Source organism: Thermobia domestica, chromosome 12, assembly GCF_964235325.1.
Source record: "Thermobia domestica chromosome 12, izTheDome1.hap1.1, whole genome shotgun sequence".
NCBI lineage: Eukaryota > Metazoa > Arthropoda > Insecta > Zygentoma > Lepismatidae > Thermobia > Thermobia domestica.
This window is the reverse complement of record NC_137465.1, coordinates 101,494,191-101,515,456: the sequence shown is the minus strand read 5'-3', so window position 1 is coordinate 101,515,456 and position 21,266 is coordinate 101,494,191. Positions and strand designations below refer to the sequence as shown.

The window sequence follows — 21,266 nt, the reverse complement described above, 5'->3', positions numbered from 1 at the left end:
TCGCAAACAAATTGCTAACATTTTTCTGGTTAAGCAGTAAACGAACTGACTACTTAGAAAACATACGCAATTATAATTTTTGTGTTACTATTAGAGAACCAGCAGCTGTCCAACTATAATTTACTCACCAAAATCTTTCTTTTTCTATGCCCTTCAATTTGAGATATCACAAGACGTACTTTTCCACTTATGATTTTGTAGGTTTTAGTAAGCTTCTGGTTTCACCAACAGCACAGGAATACTTCTTTCATGTACTCCTGTATTTCCCTCGAACAGAATATTCACGTACTCTGGTGATTTAGCAGTAAACATACATACTATCTTTTTATTTTTAAATAAGCCCTATATATATCCCATGTGTGTTTAGTTCTGCTGTTTTCTATTTGTATTCCTCTTCCATTAATATTTTATATATAGAGAGAGAGAGAGACAATGAAGATACTACATTCCTACGGACATGGTTTGGTCCTTATAAGTACATAAAAGGAATACGAAAAGGGAGAATACTGAATATATATATATATATATATATATACTGAATATCAATGGAAAAGGAATATAAGTAGAAAAGAACAGAACACACGAAAGATATGTATAAAAGCGTAAGTGGACTCAAAAAAGGGTATCAGCCTAGACTCAATGCGGTTCAGGATGCAAACGGAAACTCCTGGTTGAACCTGAAGTTGAACTAGATATATACGAGTACATATAAGCGATCCCAACAACCTGTTGAATACACACACTGAAAGCGAAGTAAGAATAGTGAAATATACACTGTAAAATTTGGGTTGTGGAACCCTCCCTTCTAGAGACTGAATAAGCTATTACAAATTGAACTTTAACAAATCCCCTGCACCTGATCCTATTTTAGGCTGAAAGGCATCACCTTAAAGTACCGAGATGTACTGACAGATTTCATTAAAGATTCTCATCGATTTTTTTTTTTTCTCCCTGCTGACCTTTTTGTCAAGATACTGCACAAATCAAAGAAGAATATTACAATTTCTTTGGTAATTTTCTGTTATAAAATAGTAAATAAAAAGTACTATTCAGTAAACAACCAATGTTCCTGAGATCTCTTCGTTCCTACTCAGTTCAACATCTAAGCCCATTACGTCACACTATTTGAAGATATATTTTTGTACTATGGTTAATCCTAGATGTAGATGATATGATCAGAGATTATCAATATATCTCAAAACAGTGAATCAAATATTAAACACCAGATGAATACTATTTAAAAAAATAATAAAAAGTGGGGATGCGATGGTGCAATTTGGCAAATATTCATAAACTCACGAAAGCTTATGATTCGGTTAAAAGAGATATGCTGTAACATGCCGGAAGCACTTCCAGGAAGATTTCTAAGGTTGGTGAAGGTGTGTCTTCTTTCGAATACGAAGGAAAGAAACTTAAATTTGAAGTAGAGAGACACCTTATCTCTGTTATTTTTCAAATTCACCTTAGAATATGCGATTTGCAAAAACAAACATAGTAGCAACGGACTATCACATGCTTTCAAGCAGGTCTTGTATACGCAGATGATGGAGGTGTATAGTCCTTCCTGGAGGTGGAAGACTCCCATGGAGGTGTACAGTCCTTCCTGGAGGTAGAAGACTCCCATGGAGGTGTACAGTCCTTCCTGGAGGTGGAAGACTCCCATGGAGGTGTACAGTCCTTCCTGGAGGTGGAAGACTCCCATGGAGGTGTACAGTCCTTCCTGGAGGTGGAAGACTCCCATGGGGGTGTACAGTCCTTCCTGGAGGTGGAAGACTCCCATGGAGGTGTACAGTTTTTCCTGGAGGTCGAAGACTCCCATGGAGGTGTACACGCCTTCCTGGAGGTGGAAGACTCCCATGGAGGTGTACAGTCCTTCCTGGAGGTGAAAGACTTCCATGGAGGTGTACAGTCAGTATGAGAGTATGTAAATATTTTTCCAGCAGTGTGTAAAAAATCGAAGTGAATATTGAAAAGGTGAAGTACATGGTAACAAACAGAGATAGTATATACCAACACATCATAGTCAACAGTGTAGAGCAGACTTCTCTTTATTGAATGTTAAAGTTCCCTTTCCAGTACTGATGCTATATGGGACGTGGACCTACAGTTTAAGGTGGAATTCGAACTGTCGTAATTTGTTCATTTTTTTTATACTCTCCCACTAGTGAAATCTGATACCACTTGCACTAAAGGTAAAAGCGCTAGCCACTAGACCAGCGGAGACTGAATTAATTTAAACTCTCAGGTGTAATGCTAACAAATAAAAACGAATTCTAGAAAAAAAAAAAATAGAGAAATTAATCGAGTATGTATGTGCAACTGAACCGGAAAAAAAAAAGAATGAAGAGGAGGAGGTCGCTACTAAACTCGAAGATATTGTAAAAATTGTTGGCTCACGCGGAAAACAAGAAAAGATCTGAAGTTTTCGAAGTTACACAATACCGAACCTCCTATTAGCTACGGATCACAAATATTTTAAGGAGAATAAAGTCGAAGGCTAGACATCTCGTGTGCATGGGTAATATTTACGGGATGCATACAGGCCCAGTCAGAAATCGAAATAGTGACAGAATTGGAGTTCGTCTCTTTCAGCATCAAGGCTATGAGACTTAGTTTAACGTGGGATCCGAGCTACTTGAGTTCCCGCCGAAAATTGAACCTGGGTCTCCCACGTCGAAGAAAACGTACGCTAACCATATGAGTTGATTGAGTTTAACGTCCCATTCAGCAGCGATAGCCACGTGGGGCCTCATATATATATATATATATATATATATATATTTTTTTTTTTTTTTTTTTTTTTTTTTACAGTAGGTGAATTAAAGAGGTTGAGAGAATCAACAATACCTGAATGGTGGAATGTGTGTTATTATTGTGATGGAATGTTGGAGGATCAGAATCCTGTTAGGAAAAGAGAATTCTATGGTCGTTTCTTGTTTCGCATACGGTAAGGTATTTTGTGAATGGTTTGCGAGAAAGTTTTTTCCTGTTCGCTTTGAAATGCCTTTCCTTCACCCATTAAGAAATATTGTAGGTTGCAAATTAGCTCTACAACCTGTAGTGCGATTTCTTTCACCGAATGCAGTAATGATTTCTTAATACACATGCCTCAATATACATATTATTACGTAGCTATTTGGAGTAAGGACATAAAATGTCAAGTAGAATTGTAGTAGATACATCTATTTCATTTTTCATAAAACAAGTGATGGCTGTTTCCGTTAGTGAGAGATCTTTTTAACTTCTGTACCTAAGTCAATGCGAGATTTCTTGGTATCGTGTGATTCATGGAAGGAGAAAAGACCGAAATCGGTAACTAAAACCAATAAAATAGTATAAAGTAGCTTCGAAGACACGCCATATCATACACATTAATACCGACAACGAAGTGCACACAAAGCTCCTGGGCTACCTTTCAAATTGTGAAAGTCAGACACGGTTGTAGGGTAAAAATTAAGAAATCGCTGATTGAATGGTTACGATTAGATTTCAGGAATACCCTGTACAGCTGGTTGTCGTTACTAGTAAGTGCCATAAAGTAAGTCTTCGAGGCGAATTCGCACATTGCTTCATCAGTCTTAGTTTTACCACATAGTTGTATAATTTTCCATACGTAGTACAGTCCGCAGCAAAAAACCTGCAACATGAGCATGTGAGTTTATTGTGAAACGACGAAGTCTTTTGCTCCAAAATAAGTGTGCAGGGGAGGGCGTAATTCGTGCCACTTCCGTAAGTTTCTTCTGGCGTAATTCGTGCCACTTAGACGTTACGTTGATTTCCTGCGCTGTTAGGCGTAGTTTCACAATAAACTTACATGCTCATGTTGCAAGTTCTTTGCTGCGGACTGTACAAGAAACACTTGTTCGACCTGCATACAAATTTAGGAACATGTTTCATTACCGAAAACATCTGACTTCCTCTGTGAAAAGTGAACGAATGTTGATACATACAGTTCGTAGTTCTTGCGAAATTGTTGACAATTTATATAACCGCTCTAACTTTCGAACGCCTGTAGTTCTATATGGGATGAGTTTTCAACCCAGGCTTCTTTTAGTAACGGCAACACTGCTATACAAATACTCGGGAACAAAGCAATACATCATAATTCATACCAGCGGTAGGTTAGATGCCGACCCTACCTCAGAGCACATGAACTCGCCTGCCCTCCCTTCCATGCGCGCACAGCGCCAGCAGTTAGAAGGCAGTTCTGAGTGAATGCTCCTGGTCTACAATCACGCTGCGTGAGTGCTCGAGGAATACAGTCATGTTTACGAAACAAGATCAGAGGAGCTGGTTGAAAATTGAATGCGCTAGGGGTAGGAATGCGAAGCAGTGCTACAGAGTATTGCAAGTGCATTACCATACCATACAGTAGCAAGGTAGATCAAAGCCTTTAATGACGGACGACAAAATGTCACAGACATGCCTTACTCCGGCCATCCTCCTGTAAGTGAAGAAGATGTACAGAATGTGAACGCGTTAGTGCTCGCGGATCGGGACGCCACGATTCGTCAATTGGCCAACGATATAGGACTAGCGCATTCGACTGTGCTGAAAATTCTGAAGAACCTGGGACTGGGTAAATCGCCTCACGGTGAGTTCCACATGATCTGACTGAACAACACATGTGGCTGCGATATGATGCCGCTCGAACACACTTGGAGCGGTATCAACGTGAAGGTGAGGCCTTTTCTCGGCGGATCATTTCTATTGATGAGACCTGGGCCAGAGCGTATGAACCACAGCTGAAAGGCAATCAAACGAGTGGCGTCATCCTGGGTCACCGAAAAAAACAACAGTTCGGAATACCCCAACCAATGTGAAAGCTATGCTCATCATTGCATACGACTGGGATGGTGTAATCATAAACCATACCGTTCCCCAAGGACATGCCGTTAGTGCAAAGTACTACTGCAATTTTTTGCAAAACAATCTGCGAGCAGCTGTAAGACGAAAACGACGTCACTTCCTGACGAACCCACCCATCATTCTGCATTACAATGCGAGGGCACATTCAGCAGGTGCGGTCACTAACTAATTTGTTGCATCGTTGGAGCTGGGAAGTGCTGTTTCACCCCCGTATTCTCCAGATTTAAGTCTCTGCGACTACGACCTCTTCCCGAAGATGAAGGAACCGCTTCGTGCAACACTTCATATAGTTCAACACTTCAACCGCTTCCGTACAGTTGATGATCTCCTCCGGGCGACCGATCGCTCCGTGAGCACTATCCAGAGATTAGGCACTGCCAACGGCATCCAGCGGATTCCACATCGCTGGGAACGCGTGATTTACAATGCTGGTGATTACATCGAGGGCCTGTAAAACTTCGAACCTTGTAAATACTCTACTTCTCAAGATATACCGTTGTTGCCATTACTAAAAAATCTAACCTTTGTATTAAGACCTTTCCTCACTCAATTTGATGTAAAGGAATAATCCCCAAGACAGAAATGTCTTATATATATATATATATATATAATTTTTTCCTCCTGTCTGATAAAGCAGCAGCGAAAGAGCTTAGAATATACTTCTATTTTGTTTATATTTTAACTAATTTCTGGTAATTTACTTTTCATGTCCGCTACGGATTTCTTTGTTCCAATTATATACATTAAAAAAAAATCGAACAATATAAACAAAATAGCAATCAAGACTTACACTTAGCTTACCTCAACTCCTGAAGAGCCAAAACTGTTTGGGCGAGGAGGTGGAGTATGACTATTTTGCCGTGCAACAGTACATGTCGTCCTTAACCTATTCACTTCATTGTCCAATTCTCTGACAATATCAGGAACACTTCTACATGATCGTAAGCTTGGTTTTTCAGCAGAACTGTTAACTGACGTTGTATCTGTGGAATGTGGAGAAGTTATTGTATTGTTTAGCATATCAATGGTTTGTTGACTGGAACAATTATTTCTGAAAAATATATCGTGGTGAATATTATGCATAGGACTAGAGTAACTGCCGCATTCACCACCTCTCAATGGAGAAACTTTAAAAGAACTTACATTGTGAGAGTCTGCACTTCGAACGGGATCTGGTGGTAAATTTTGCACCGAGTTCTCAACACTGCTAGACACAATAGGCAACGTGCTGTAAGAATTAACAATTCCTGAATTCATTGAGTAATTATTTGAAACTTTATCGGCACTACTGCTACTGCTACTACAGCTACTGTACACGGGATTCCATACTTGATTTGTATATCCATGATAAATATCTGAATGTACAGCGTTACTTTGCGTAGATGTAACAGCGTATCCATAGCTCTGGTCACTACTTGTTGTATTTATGTAAAGAGAATTATCGTGTTGATTAAATGTAGTAAAAGGCACTCTTCTGTACATACCATAGGATGTAATGCCATTAACTTGTGGCACAATCATATTTTTATTATGTAAAATATGTTGATCAAATGTTTGGTATTTGGAATTTACAATGCTATTTTGTACATCTTGTTTAGGGTAAAATGAATTTTGTGTTACTTGATATTGCTGAATGGTAGCCTGATTATTTTCTTCACTCGAAAGCTTAGCTGTTTCTGCAACTGGCTGTAGTACATGTGCCAGTTCTTCCATGTCATTTATCGTCTTTAGTTCCATGTTGTCAAACGGACTGGAAGTGTCAGACTCAAAATCTGAAATGTTAATGATGGTGGAATGGGAATGACTTTCAATATTTTGCAATGGCTGGGATATGGGTGTTGGTGTAAGAATAGAACTAGAATCTGAATACTGTTTTGTATTAAGCATGCCTTCTGTGTTTCTCCGAGCAATAATTTGAGAACTGGTATACTGTGTGGTATCAACACTAGCACTACAAGCTAAACCATACGATTTTTCCTTGTTCATTTGCTGCAAACTTGTGTCAACTACACTGTCAGACGGTGTAGGAACTGCTACATCCTGACCGTCAGAGGAGGCATTTTCTTCTTGGGATGACGTACCAGTTTCAGCGATCACATCTAGAGAAAAATTCTTCAACTCCTCCGCCAGCTTTTCACTTTTTTGTTTCCGACGTTCATCAATTTTTCGTTTTCGCTCTTTGGCTTCAGCCTCTCTCGCCTCCTGCCATTCGTTGATTTTAGATAAAACACTCCGTTCCAATTGGAAATTATACTGAAAATGAAAGTGAAAATCTGTTTAATGAAAAATAAAATTCAAAAAGAAAAGAAACAAGACTGATCTTTAACATATAGTCTAGATAAAGCTTATTAATTCGTATCAAACAAAGCAATATGAAGATAGTAATTAATTTGTATCTACTTATAAATCTGGACTACGACGCTCGCTTTATGCTAAAGATATGCTAAAACGCTTTACATTATGTGCTACAGTAACAGTAATAATAATAATAATAATAATAATAATAATAATAATAATAATAATAATAATAATAATAATAATAATAATAATTATTATTATTATTATTATTATTATTATTATTATTATTATTATTATTATTATTATTATTATTATTATTATTATTATTATTATTATTATTTCACCACCACCAAACTTCTAATTTAAAATCGGTTACCTAGCCATCACTATAACAACCACAGCGCAATATATAGAAAAGCAATGAAGACAGTATTCAAAATATTTCAGAAATTGTTAACATGAAAATGTTGGTTAATAACTTGTGAATATAATTGATATTGATATAGCGTGCTATCAATGGTTTAATTTAGTTTTCTCTTATTTCCGTCATCCATAATCTATACGAATACTCTCACAAATTACGATTTTTATTACAACCAACAACCCACACAAAAAGTGACTTCACTCTAAACTATCATGGCATTTTTGAAACGAAAGCTAGTATCAACACAAAATTTCTTTACAATCGCGCAACAAGCACTCCCTCCAAAGAATAAATGAAAAAAAAAAAAAAAAGTCGTTGTACCTGAGAAGTTGTTCTAAGGACTTATGTTTTTAAATGAACTTTTTCCTTATCTTGAATCAAGTCAGACTCGACAATGTGAGGCAACAGTATAAACTGGTCATCTCGATGCCTGTCTTTTTATATACATCTTGGACACACGAACATAAATATCTCATACACAGTATAACACGATCTAAATCGATTTTTTTTGACATGACCAAATAATAAAATTACTAAAAAAGCAACTTCTTGCAAAACCCATTCGCACAAGAAATACAACTGTCAATTTCTCTCCTTCAAGAAAGAATATTCTCTGCCTACGTGTGTTGATCAGAAAGTGAAATTACTACACAACAGGGGCGAACAAAACAGTTAAAAATATACCGCTCACAGATAACACTATACTAAAAACACACACATATATAAGACATTAAGAACTAGACCTTAAACCATAAAACCTTGAAATAAGATTAAAAGAAAAGATATAGTTCACAACTACTTAAGCGAATTTTGTTCAAAATGGGCATTGACTGTAATACTTAATTCAAATCTAAACTTATCATTTTTAATTTAGTTACAGTAGAATAAAACCTTCATTCTTCCTAACTACTAACTGATATATATACAATTAACTTACTTCTCATATTGATCATGTTCTTCAATCAAATCATAAAAACCATACCGGATGTACACATAGTTCAACATTCACGGTCACTAAGGGTATTTAAGTTATGGACTCATAATTTAATATGAAATTAATACTGCATGTACCTCCACTGAATCTGGGAACACGAGCGGAACGAATGTTTTATTATTACTTTAGTTTTCGTACGCCTCCTTCGGAGAGAGAATCCTAAAATTTAACTTACATTGATACAAAAACAGAAGGTGTGCAGTTCCAGTTGCGACATAAAACTTATCGCTGCCACTATGAATCTCAATACAGAAAGAAATTCAATCTTATGCTAAAGCCGATTAACCCAATCTCCTTATAATGCGATACATAAAGCTAATATAATAAAAGTGTGACTTATGATGACTCTAACAATATTTTTTAAAAAATATACTCAATATGCAATGCTAGGTATATTTGTTAACTAGACCATATAAATATTAAGAAAAAAATGCCAACTATTCAGGGATGAAAAAAGACATATTGGGAGAAGCAAATATAGAAGGCTCCCCATGAAAAAACTGGTCGACTTGAACCACTTATCTGGCTACTATATTCTCTCTCTAGAATGGGAAAGACAATGTCTCGCCATACAGCTTTGGCAAGTTTCCAAAGCCCCAGAAACGTATGGGGACAGCGTCAAGCAAATGTCTATTTGAGGAGTACAAACGCACACAAGTCCATTGGTGAGGTGTCCGGGGAATTCACAAGGATGAACGAAACTGGGATTACTCAAATTCTCATCTATTCTGCCTTCTTTGTGTAGAACGCCTGGGATGATCGAGCGTAATGGTTTCAAGCCTTGTTCATGTGGATCCATACATTTGTACTTTCGTCACCGTTGAGATTGGGAATGTGTGTCATACAGAGGTTCCATGACGTTCTCCTGGAAGTGAGCTGCGTTCGCTTTGGTGCTGGAAAGGCACTTCGACGAGTGACAGCGTTCCCTGATTGTAATATCCCACATATATCAGAAATTATTTTGAAAACTTTCTTCTTGTATTGCAGCACAGACATACCAACTCCTGTGGTCTGTTGACAGCAGAAAATGGATCGAACTATGTTGATCTCATCTACGTAGAACTACCTCTATCTGGGATACACACCCATTTCCATTTGTCGCTTGTGAAATATTTCATACAGTTTTCTGGTGTTTGTGAATCTCTCCTGAATGTGACGTTCTGTGAGGCGGTATCCGTATGCTTTGTAATGTGCTTCCAATGCGAGGCTTACGGCAGGTTGATGTAAAGTCTTTGATTGCTTATTCCTCTATCGCCCATATAGGCTTAGTACTAATATTTTTCCGAACGATGTTGGAAACTGTGCCTTTTGATATAGTTCTCTGCGCTGGAGGATTGTCCTGTGTCCTGCTCCCCTAATGGTGCGGTTTGAGCCGGCTGGGACTGTGCTCTCTCACAATTTTCGGCCGATTACACATCACAGGAGACTGTAGGGCACATTGTTGGATAAGAAGATGCACACCATCTTTGCATTGTTTCAATATTGATGAATGGTTATAATGATCAGGTTAGATTCACAATTTAACCTCTCCTAGAAAGCTGTTACTTTTACCTTCACTGTTTTATGGACCGTGCTCAAGTAATACTGTTGTCAAGTATCCAGCAATATATCTGTACATGACAGCACATAAACGTCGTTCAGGAGGATCAGTGTAAGTTGACTTTTTTTAATCGTGGGAAGCCTTCTGTATAAGACAGAAATATGGTAATTTCATTGTTCCTATTCTTTTAATAAAAATTTTATTCCTAGGAAATTATAAATATCTGATAGTAGTCAACTAATATATTAAAATGTTTAAATATCAAAGCATTTTAAAATTAACTTACATTATGTATTAGCCAAAAATATGTTTGTGTAACAATTAATACCACCGAGAAGAAAAACATGGTATACAATTTAAGTACTTGTTCTATTATTAGATATTCATCATCGGTTCTTTTACATGATCTTGTAGGAACTACTGTATTCCATGTTAATGTAATAGAACTTCCATTGTTATCTCTTTTTCCTATCACCTTCGCTATAGATGGAGTGATTTAACACTAGCCCAATTGAAGGAAAAAGAAACTCGACGAAGAGATGAATTAACGAGAAGAAAAAAATATTTTATATTTACATTTTCAAATTTATGGCTCATCTAAAGTCCATCTGTCCTCCGCAAGATGATTTCATACAGCTTTCGAATGTTTATCTTCTTCTCCACGATATGTGAGCATACCAATTCGAGCCTTATGCTTCTTGAGCAGACGTAAATTTTGCACAATTATTTGATTTCCGATCGCGGCGGGTCTGTTATTACTATTGTTCTTTCGGATGGTAGGTTTCAAGTAGCACCTTTCCCCCAAGATCAGAAATAGTCCGATGCCCAGCCAAAGCCGGAATCTTGTAATTCTGTATTGATCATCATCTTTGACACACGGAACTTCCTCTCTTTTTGACACCCTATGATTATCCGTCAATGCTAAGAGGAACAGTGATGATGGTAGAACAACGAAAATGGGAAGAAACGCGAGAATTAGAAAAAAAACTACGTACGCGCTGTTTGTATACCACAAAGCCCACTTGGTGGGAGTTGGGATCGAACCAGGGACCCCACACACACCAGAGGTGAGCGCTCTACCGCTAAGCCACTGCGAACAACGGAAACCTATTGTCATACATTTTTTTTAAAAATTTATTTGGCTACAATTATAACCAATGTAATGAAATCTTTCAAAAAGGCAGTAATTTTCGGACAGCTTTCGATTGACTACTTACACATACAACAACCCTAATCGCTGAAAGTCAGTACACAGCTTATTCGTGTGTGACACACAACAGAAACTTCACTGCAAAAACACCTCTTACTATAACTGATTCTACAAGCCGTAGGATTTGGAACTGTTTCTGAAGGTTCTGTTTATAACATGAACTTATTAACTCAGTAAAACCACACACACACAATTTATATATATTATATATATATATATATACAAGCGTATAGTGGTAATCCAATGTATATTAGTAAGAAATGTATTTCTGTTTGTAATAACTTTTCTTCATGATCAGTAAGGTGCAGAAACACAGGGCAAAGTACTAAGTTTCCCAAACGTCTAAAATAGTAGATGTTGTAGGATATCTGAATTAATGCAGATATATCCTAAGGTGACAACACTGTTCCCCACATTGCCTATATGTGCATATGTGTTACCGAGCACCTCGCGCACTGTTTTTCATTTTAGCAGCGATATTAATTTGCGATGTTGCGACGAACACGCAGAACTTGCTTTCCAAATTAAAAAAAAAAAAAAAAAAAAAAAAAGAGTTTAGAGACTCCTTGTACTTATTAATTTGTGTGTCAGGTTATATTGCATTTCTGTACTTGGGCCTTTTCGTCCTAGTTTGGGCGCAATCTTTGGGATATTTCACTCCCCACACCACAGCTCAAGCATATATATTGTGATTTGTAATTTAACAATTCATAAATTTATAACATTTATTAATAATATCAGCATGTATCCAAAATCCCAGTTTTTCTTTCATAACTCTTTAGTGCAGAGATTTACGTTTAGCTGAAGACAAATATTACCACCAAAACACATGTACCTTTCGTGATAATTCTTGTTTAGTGATACAGTGTTTTTGCTCTACAAAAATTTTAAGTTATACCATTCGTTTTTATTATTTATTATTATTATTATTATTATTATTATTATTATTATTATTATTATTAAGACAAAGAACTGGCCATCTTGCTTGACTATTTTCGTGTGAAATCTACAACCCTTGGTGCTTCTCTCAGAAAATTTTTACGCAGCTATATTTGTTAGATCTTGAGCTATAACATGTTCAATTTAGAGTGCAGTCTCAAAGCAGAAACTCGGAAGTTGTGTATATGTGCTATTTTCCCAAACTTTGATCCCCTCTAACTCCAAACCTTGTTATGCACCGCTTGTATGCGTGTCATAACAAGTGTGTGAACAACTTCACAAGTTTTATATTGTTTGTTTGTTTAATGTTCGTCGTTTAGTCTTCAGTTTATTGTTTATCATTTCGATTTCCGATTGCTTGTTTTGTTTATCATTTCTGCTTTTATTTATCTATTTTCCATTTTCTTTGTTATTAATGCATTGTCAGCAATGTACATAACATTTGGGAAAAATTGTCTCAATTTTCATGCCAACTCATTTGACTGCAAGAAGAAGAAAAAGATTTAAAAAATGTAATAAACAGAAGATCAAGAATTAGTTTGAAATGGTATGATTGTTAATATCACTATGAAGTTCTAATTAATACCGGACCCAACCGGGTCCTTGTCCGTCTTCCTTGATTCGATGTCATGTTTTTAACAATATTTATGATAATAGTCTAAAATATGTAAAATAATCAAAATTCCAGTAGAAGTGAATAAGATTTTTTTAAGCCTAACTCTGGTACCATTCTAGTTTAAACGTAAAGTACGCCAAGCTTTTATATCAATGTTCTTTTGCTGCGGTTCGTAGTTTGTGGACACATTTCCATATTAATCTATGAAGGGAGGAAGAAATAAGTATAAATAAACGTAATTGTGTAAAATAAGCTATTAAAATGAGATAATGTTGTATTAAATAAGAATAACCCTAATAGCAACGTAAGAAGTAATTAATAAAGTAAATGATAAATGGAATTATAATACATGGAGATGAGCTATAATATTAAAATTATGCATTAAATGGAGGTGTTCATAATCTACTTGTCCAAGGCTCATAAAGGTAAATCCATTGAAGCTAATTATATGGCGTTTTTACCTACCTAACCTAACATCCAACCTAACCTAGTGGAAAACTACCTATGAAGAAGGGTACTTACCTATGTGTACGTGAAGACCTGGAACAACATCTGTATACCGGAGTTATGGTGAACATCAATGTACTTAATACTTAACATTTGTTTGTGAATAATAATTTTCAAATTTAAATCAGAAATATCTTGATCTGTGTTATTGTGCATTTAATCTTTGAGCTGTTTTCTCTCATTCTGTAACTATATGATATTGTGTATAATATTCATTCGCTTTGTGTAAATTTGTCTAAAACACTGTTTATTTTACCGTATTTATTTGTTATTCGGCTCGGGGTTAACAACGTCTGTGTCAAGAACTTGGAGCGCGTTATCCATAGCTCAGTTAAATAACTTTCCAGAATACTGTTCTGGTGGCGACCTAGGTATAGTTGTCTGTGTCGCCTCGCGTTTGTCCTATGGGTTACAACCTTCGGATTGCGTGGGCACACACAATAATGAATTATCGACATTGGGCCAAAGTTTCCAACCATCATGTGACGAGGACTGTTCGTCACGACGAGCTGCAGACGTCGTGGAGATATTGAATCGTCGTTATGGTGAAGAAAGTAGTGAGACATTTCAACCTATTTGGACTAAGGAGGAAAAACTTCACACAGGTTATGACCTTTGTACTATTAACAAGTGACAGAATTTCCATTAAAATCTGAGAAGTGGATAATAGATAAATAAATTTTGCTGTATAATTTGACGTGAAATGACCCTAGTTATTATACTGTCCAACTTCTTAAATATTTTTTGCAATTGGTAATATATTACTGTAAAACATGATTTGACGTGATTGAAAATTAGAGGATCTATAATAGACTTCGTAGTGTATAGTAAAACGTTTCAAAACAAAACATATTATAGATTTAATAACTTACAAAATACGATTTAGTCATTTAAAGGGAATTGAAAATAATCAATTCTTATGAAATAATCGATGTATAGTCCACTACTAATATTAAGCTGTAGACATAATAAGCACCATAAATGGATTCTGATGGGGTATGGAATGCTGAAAGCACTAAATTACATTTTGACAGTGAAAGGACATTTTCAGAACAAACAACTCTTAACACGGTGATCATGAGCGAAACCTTTCTCTATTATTTCACGCCTTTATTTTTCTTCCATGTTTGCACGACGAATTATTATGCCTCGTGAAGTACATTTTACTTGTTAGTACCTTCTGCATGTATGTTTATCAAAATACGATGGGACCAGCAAAGGAATTATCCCCATCATTATACTGTCGGTCTGACAATTCAAAGCCAAATTACATATATGTCACCAGTGACTAACCTCATCACCAAGTATATCTTCTGATACTTGATGTCGAAAACCTGAAGGTAATGTAACTTGTCTTGGTGGTTTATACTTCTCTGAAATCTTAACAGGAACACCATCCATGTAGGAAAAATCTGAAATGCATAAAAAAAAACTCTCATAAAAAGATGAAAACAATAAATACAGAAATTAAATATAAGCCTTTCTCTCTCCGTCTCTCTCTCTTACACACATAAATACATACATATTATATATATATATATATATATATATATATATATATATATATATATATAGATATATCGAAAATGGTAAAGAATTAAAAAATTCTGAAATATGCAAATGGAAGGTTAGTTCATATGTATACATTACATGTAGAGAGACAGATGAACACACACACCACCATAAAGACATAACACGAAAAAAAAGACGAAAAAAATTTGTCGTTTCAAAAGTGTTTCTGTCAATTGCAACTGTATACAATAGTACATTAGAAACTACGTACATTCCATGACACCAGGAGTCTCTCCAAGAATCCACAAGATGGCAGGGACTTTAAGATGTCACAGGTACGTGTTTCTGCCCTGTACTATTGTGTACTGTTGCAACTGACACGCATGAAACGGCAAAAATTTTTTTCGTCTTTTCTCTCGTGCTATGTCTTTATGGTGGTGTGTGTGTTCATCAATCTCCCTATATGCAATGTTTACATATGAACTAACCTTCCATTTGCATATTTCAGATTTTTTTTTATTCGTTGCCATTTTCGAGAAAAAAAATAGTTGCCACGACTTTTGCAATGACCCTCGTATATATATATATATATATATATATATATATATATATATATATAAAGTGACTCATAAGTCTTGCAGGATTTCCTTAACACAAACGTGTATATACCACGTGATCGATCGTAAGTACAAGATTAAACTGGCCCAAGAGGTGGTGTGGCATGTACAGCCAGAAACTTTAGAACCTGGAGGTTGGATATTAGTAGAGGCAATATACGGTTTTACCCGGAAATAATTCCAACACAAATGGGTTTTTTTGTCTATCACTTCCAAATAGCGTTGCTAATAATATATTCAAAATCCGCTTTCGTAATGCTTGGGGAAAGTCCGCCATCTTGGATTCAATATGGCGGCCACACCGAGACATCGACTCACACTTAAATGACAATATCTACTCACCGATTTAAGCTGAAAACTTCGTTCCTGCGCCATTTTCAAGATAATAGCATACCTTAAGGGATGCAAGTTTGCATGCCTCTATGTACCACCGCCATATTGAAAAATTGCGGCGATTATTAAAAATATAGTTTTCTTTTTTTCAATTGGCAATAATGTTTTATTGGCAGATAACTCAGAAACTAACAGAGATATGCAGAAATTTCTTGCAAAAAACGTAAAAGCTCATGATCTTAGCTTTCCAACGAGGGTACTTATGTTCGTCTATGTTACAAAGTAACGGAGCTAGTCGAATTTATGTGGCACTGGGTGTGCGATTTTCGATAATATGACTTTTTTCTCAGGTTCCTGCTATAACGGTTTCGTGTACACGCTCATCATCATATGAATACTCAACTCAATTTGAGATATGGTGTTTGTTTAAGGTTCTTAGAACATAAGAAAATATTAAGTCAGGTGGCCTGTGTGATCGATTTAGCCGCCATTTTGGATTCAATATGGCGTCTAGGTGAAGAGACCGATGTAACACCTAGACAGCAATATCTTGTTAAAGAATTAAGCTAGACACTTCGTTCTTGTGTTAATTTCTAAATAATACTTATATCCTTCCTACCTATCGTTACCATATTAAAATATTGCCGTTCATTTCCTTTCTTCTTTGAATATAATGGAGATGTATATACAATAGAAGTATGAGTGTACTATTAAAGTATGATACAATATTTGATAAATGCTCTTTATCTTTTTTACAGGCACTGCACATTATGTACGCTGAAGGAATATATTACGAGGAATTATGGAGCCAATTAAGCTGAAGAGGAAGCTAAATGTGCATTATGTAATGATATTCTGAATAATGGGAAACAAAGTGTTTTATTAACTGCAAAAGGTGTTGAAGGAATATGCAGTGCTGCAAGAGCAAGAACTGTAACAATTTTTGTTCATACAGGTCAAAAAGTTCATAGTGAGTGTAGGAAAGAGTTTTGTGACAAGAAGAGGATTGAAGCTAATAAGAGAAGGAACAAAGCAGATGAAGCTTTAAATAGAACTTCGGGAGTGAAATTGCGTTCTCCTTCGGTGTCTCCACGCAGTTACCCAACAATATGCGTTTTTTGTAGAGAGAAAGCTGTAGACGATACACGCCATATTGACAGATTAAAATCAGAGGTAATTACAGTTAGATCAATAGAATTTAAGGATACAATCACAAAGGTTTGTTTGGACAGAAATGATGAATGGGGGTTGACTGTGTTGGGAAGAGTTAATGCAACTATATCTGATTTGTATGCTGCCGACGCAATATATCATCGAATATGTTCAACAAATTTCCGCACCGGGAGAGATATTCCGAAACAGTATTCTTCAGTTCCTCAAGGTGATGGAAGGAAAAGGAAGAAGTTAGTAGGAAGACCTCCAAATAGCATTAGGACAGATTCATTTCAGCAAGTTTGTAAACTCTTTGAAAAGCAAGAAAATGATCAAAAGACATTACAAGAGTTTTCTGATAAGATGGGAGAGTATTTAGTTGGAACTGACTTTGAACCTTACACAACGAAACACAGTAAAAATCTTCTACTAGAAACTTACGGAGAAAATAACATCATAGGGAATGCCTGCGGAAAAGAGAATGTGGTTAAATTTAGAGAAAGTGCTCAGTCAATTCTTCAGGAGTTCCACCATCAACCAAAGGAAAACGACATTGAAAAGGAAAAGCATAGAATTTTAGAAACAGCGGCAAAGATTGTAAAAAATGAAATAAAAGAGAAGAATTCACTATTGGATATGTACACTGATCTCAACAGTTTCTCTGTAGAATTTGCTCTTGATTTTCTCTCTCCATCCTTACCACTACTTCTTACCTTAATTATGAGTGATGAAAACTTAAAACTTGTAGTTAATTGCTGCGATTAGACAGGCTATCATGCAAGCATGTAGACCACGGGCACTTATAACACCAATTCAGCTTGGCTTGGATGTTCAAATGCATCACCATTACGGTTCACGCTTTCTTATAGACACCCTCCACAAGCTGGGATTTTGTTCATCTTATCACGAAGTAACAAAGTTTGAAAGATGTGCAGCAGAAGTAACTAGACAGAACATAATCGAAGTTCTACCCAACGCTTTCTTGCAATTCGCTGCTGACAATGTCGATCATGACATTTGCACCATTGATGGACGAGAAACTCCACGGAATGGGAATTATTGCAGCTGTCACAACTTCCAACTTCCTAGACGATCAGTTTCATTGGATGATGTGAAAAAAGTTTCCACCATTCCATTCCTTCACTTCCACAAATCACAGAATAAGAAATTAAATTTTGAGGAACTATCTACATATTTGTTTGAAGAACAAATAAGTGCGATAGACATGCTACGGTATATGTCCTGGTTTTTTCACGAGACTCGCCCCACACGGTCCTGTACTATGCAAGCCATTCATGCAAGAAAAGAACACCCAGGGAAGTCTGATATCCTCTTCCTTCCTATGATAGATCACAATCCCAACGATCCATCTTGTACATATTCAGTACTTTTCTATATATGTCAAGAAGCCAAGAAGTTCAACAAAACACCCATTGTTACATTCGACCAACCATTATACTGGAAAGGTCAGATAATTATAAACAGTGAGCCAACAGACAGTCCTTTAAAGTCTGTTGTACTTTTACTTGGAGGTTTCCATCTTAGAATGAGCTTTCTTGGGTGTATTGGTACTATCATGGAAGACACAGGGCTGTCAGAAGTTCTCCAAACTGCTTATTCTGACAAGACAGTAGGTCACATACTGAGCGGAAAAGCTGTCTCTAGGGCTATTCGTGCTCACATTTTAGTAGAATTAGCACTGAACATCCTAGCTTTAATGCAAACTTATGGCATCGATACAGATGATGACCATCTTGAAGACAAAATATCGGAGTTTATAGATGTGAAGAACCTGTATGAGGGATGTTTAAATGATACAATTTATGTTGATGATGTTAACTTCGTCGGCTCAGCTGAAGAAAATAGTTCACTTAGTAGAAACTTGGAAGAACTCCGTTACTAGCAGAACTGCACATCTTTGGTTCCAGTACATGGAAATGATTTCCATCTTAAGAAGTTTCATAACCGCAGAACGAATTGGAGACTGGGACTTGCACTTGAAATGCATATATAGGATGATGCCTTATCTTGCAGCGGCTGGACATGCTCATTATACCAAGTCAACTTATATTTATCTCCAGCAAATGGCAGAATTAGACGAAAAGCATCATGATGTAGCTTCTGCGTTCCATGAAGGTAAATTTGTTGTAAGAAGAAGTAATCGGTTTTGGGCAGGACTCTCTGCTGATTTGGTAATTGAACACTCATGAGATCTGTGAAAAGTGTAGGCGGTCTTACGCATGGACGTGGAATGACAGAAAATCAAAGATCAATGTGGGTTCTATCAATGTCTGTCTGCTCTCAGATCAATGCCTCTATGCAAGAACTTACAAACATATCATTCTCCACAAGAGACCAGCATAGAGATATTTCATTGAAGAGGATTAATAGGGATGCAGCTGATACTAAAAAAATACTTGATTTCTTAACATTATGTCAGCCGTTCCGAACTGAAGAGGAACTTATTAATATTACGAACGGTTTAACTGCCCAAGATCGTGTCAATGTTGATAAAGCAAGATGCGTTGGACAAAATATTTTACTGAAAATGAAGGAAAATTCGTCAGACTCATTCATATTTTCGAAGAAGGATAAAGCCATTACAATGGCAGACAAGAAATCCATACATACGAGTACCGGATCAATCAGTATGGAACATAACAAGCTTTTCCAAAGATTAGCAATTGTTGCTATGAGAGGAAACATGAATCTAGAAGACGTTTTCTCCTATGAGCTTTGTTCTGTTCCAAGAACTTTATTTGAAGATTCTGAGAATCTACGACCAGCAAATAAATCAGCACTGGCTAATGCTTTATGGAAAATGACAAGTTCACCTTCAAATACACCAACGTCTTGTAAATATGTGACTGACGGTGGGTGGTTGCTCCACCAGGTCAATTGGCCAGTGAATCATACATTCAAAACAATATTTGAATCCTACGTTTCTTACATGAAGACACACTTCAGTGACGCTTCAGTTATCTTCGATGGTTACATTAGTGGTCCATCGATAAAGGATTGCACACACCTAAGGAGAACTAGAGGTTTGAGCGCTCCTGAAGTGCTCCTTTCTCCAGAAATGAAACTTTCTATGAAAAGGGAGGTCTTTTCAAGGAACTTCAAAAACAAAGACAGACTAATTCGAAAATTGGGTTTGGAGCTTTCTGATGTTGGATTTCAAGTTTTGTATTCAGACAGGGATGCTGACACACTGATAGTCAACACAGCTATTCAAGAATCACGAAACCAAGATACTTGTGTTGTTGGAAATGATACTGATCTGCTCATTCTTCTCCTAAGTCTATCACCATCAAACACGAACGCTTTGTTTTTTTAAAACAGAAACTAGGCTTTGGGACATTAAATCTACGAAAACAGACCTTGGCGAACTCTGTAACAATCTTCTAGTATCCATGCATTTCTTGGTTGTGATACATCATCACGATTTTTTGGAAAAGGAAAACAAGTGGCATTACAACTAGCTAATTCCGATGAGGCATTTCAGAAATCCATCTCTATTTTTAATTCTAAAAATGTCTTTAAAGAAGAAATTATTCGTGCTGGAGAACAGGCAACAGCAAGGCTGTACAAATGCAAGGAAGATGAATCTCTTGTTGCTTTAAGAATAAGAATGTTTTCTAGCAAAATCAGTACAGCAACAGATTTTGTACAACCAGAAAACCTTCCCCCTACTCCTGATGCACTTAAATATCATTCTCTGCGTGTTTACTACCAAATCATGGAATGGAAGAGTCTATCCTCTCAAATGCGACCAGAAGATTGGGGATGGCGACTACATAAGGGAATGTATTTTCCAGTGATGATGGACAGGAAACCTGCTCCTGATAATATACTGGTAATCATTGTAATTGTCATGGAAATTGTATAAGCATGAAGTGTTCTTGCAAGAAGTATGGTCTGTTTTGTACATCATTTTGTGGACAGTGTCTGGGACAAACTTGTGATAATGTAGAAAGGGAATCAGAACATTCTGACAATGAAGACAACTTGTTTTAGTAATTAGGTTGGTGTGCTGCTTATTTGCCATTTACTAAATATACATATCCACAGAAAACTATGTCAGTATGGTGTGTTGATGCAAGGAGTATGGACAGTTTTGTACATCAATTTGTGACCAGTTTCTGGTTAAATATTTTGATAATGTGAGACAAAACTGAAGTTTTTGAAAATGAAAATTATTAGTTTTAGTTATTAATGTAGTTTTTATGTATTGAATATGCATATAAGGTATGAA

General features: G+C 36.4%; 1 protein-coding gene across 5 annotated transcripts in view; it reads right to left on the bottom strand.

The window, feature by feature from the left end:
- The window catches only part of LOC145666552 (uncharacterized), a 93,206-nt gene that overhangs the window by 16,587 nt on the left and 55,353 nt on the right, over positions 1-21,266 (bottom strand). For 4 of the 5 annotated variants that reach the window (XM_081733873.1, XM_081733875.1, XM_081733874.1 and 1 more), the window contains 2 exons: positions 14,691-14,809; positions 5,671-7,122 (listed from right to left, as the gene is read on the bottom strand). In XM_081733873.1, the coding sequence (XP_081589999.1) occupies positions 5,671-7,122; positions 14,691-14,809 (1,571 nt within the window). The remainder of the gene's footprint in view (positions 1-5,670; positions 7,123-14,690; positions 14,810-21,266) is intronic. The other variant, XM_081733878.1, reaches the window with a different exon arrangement.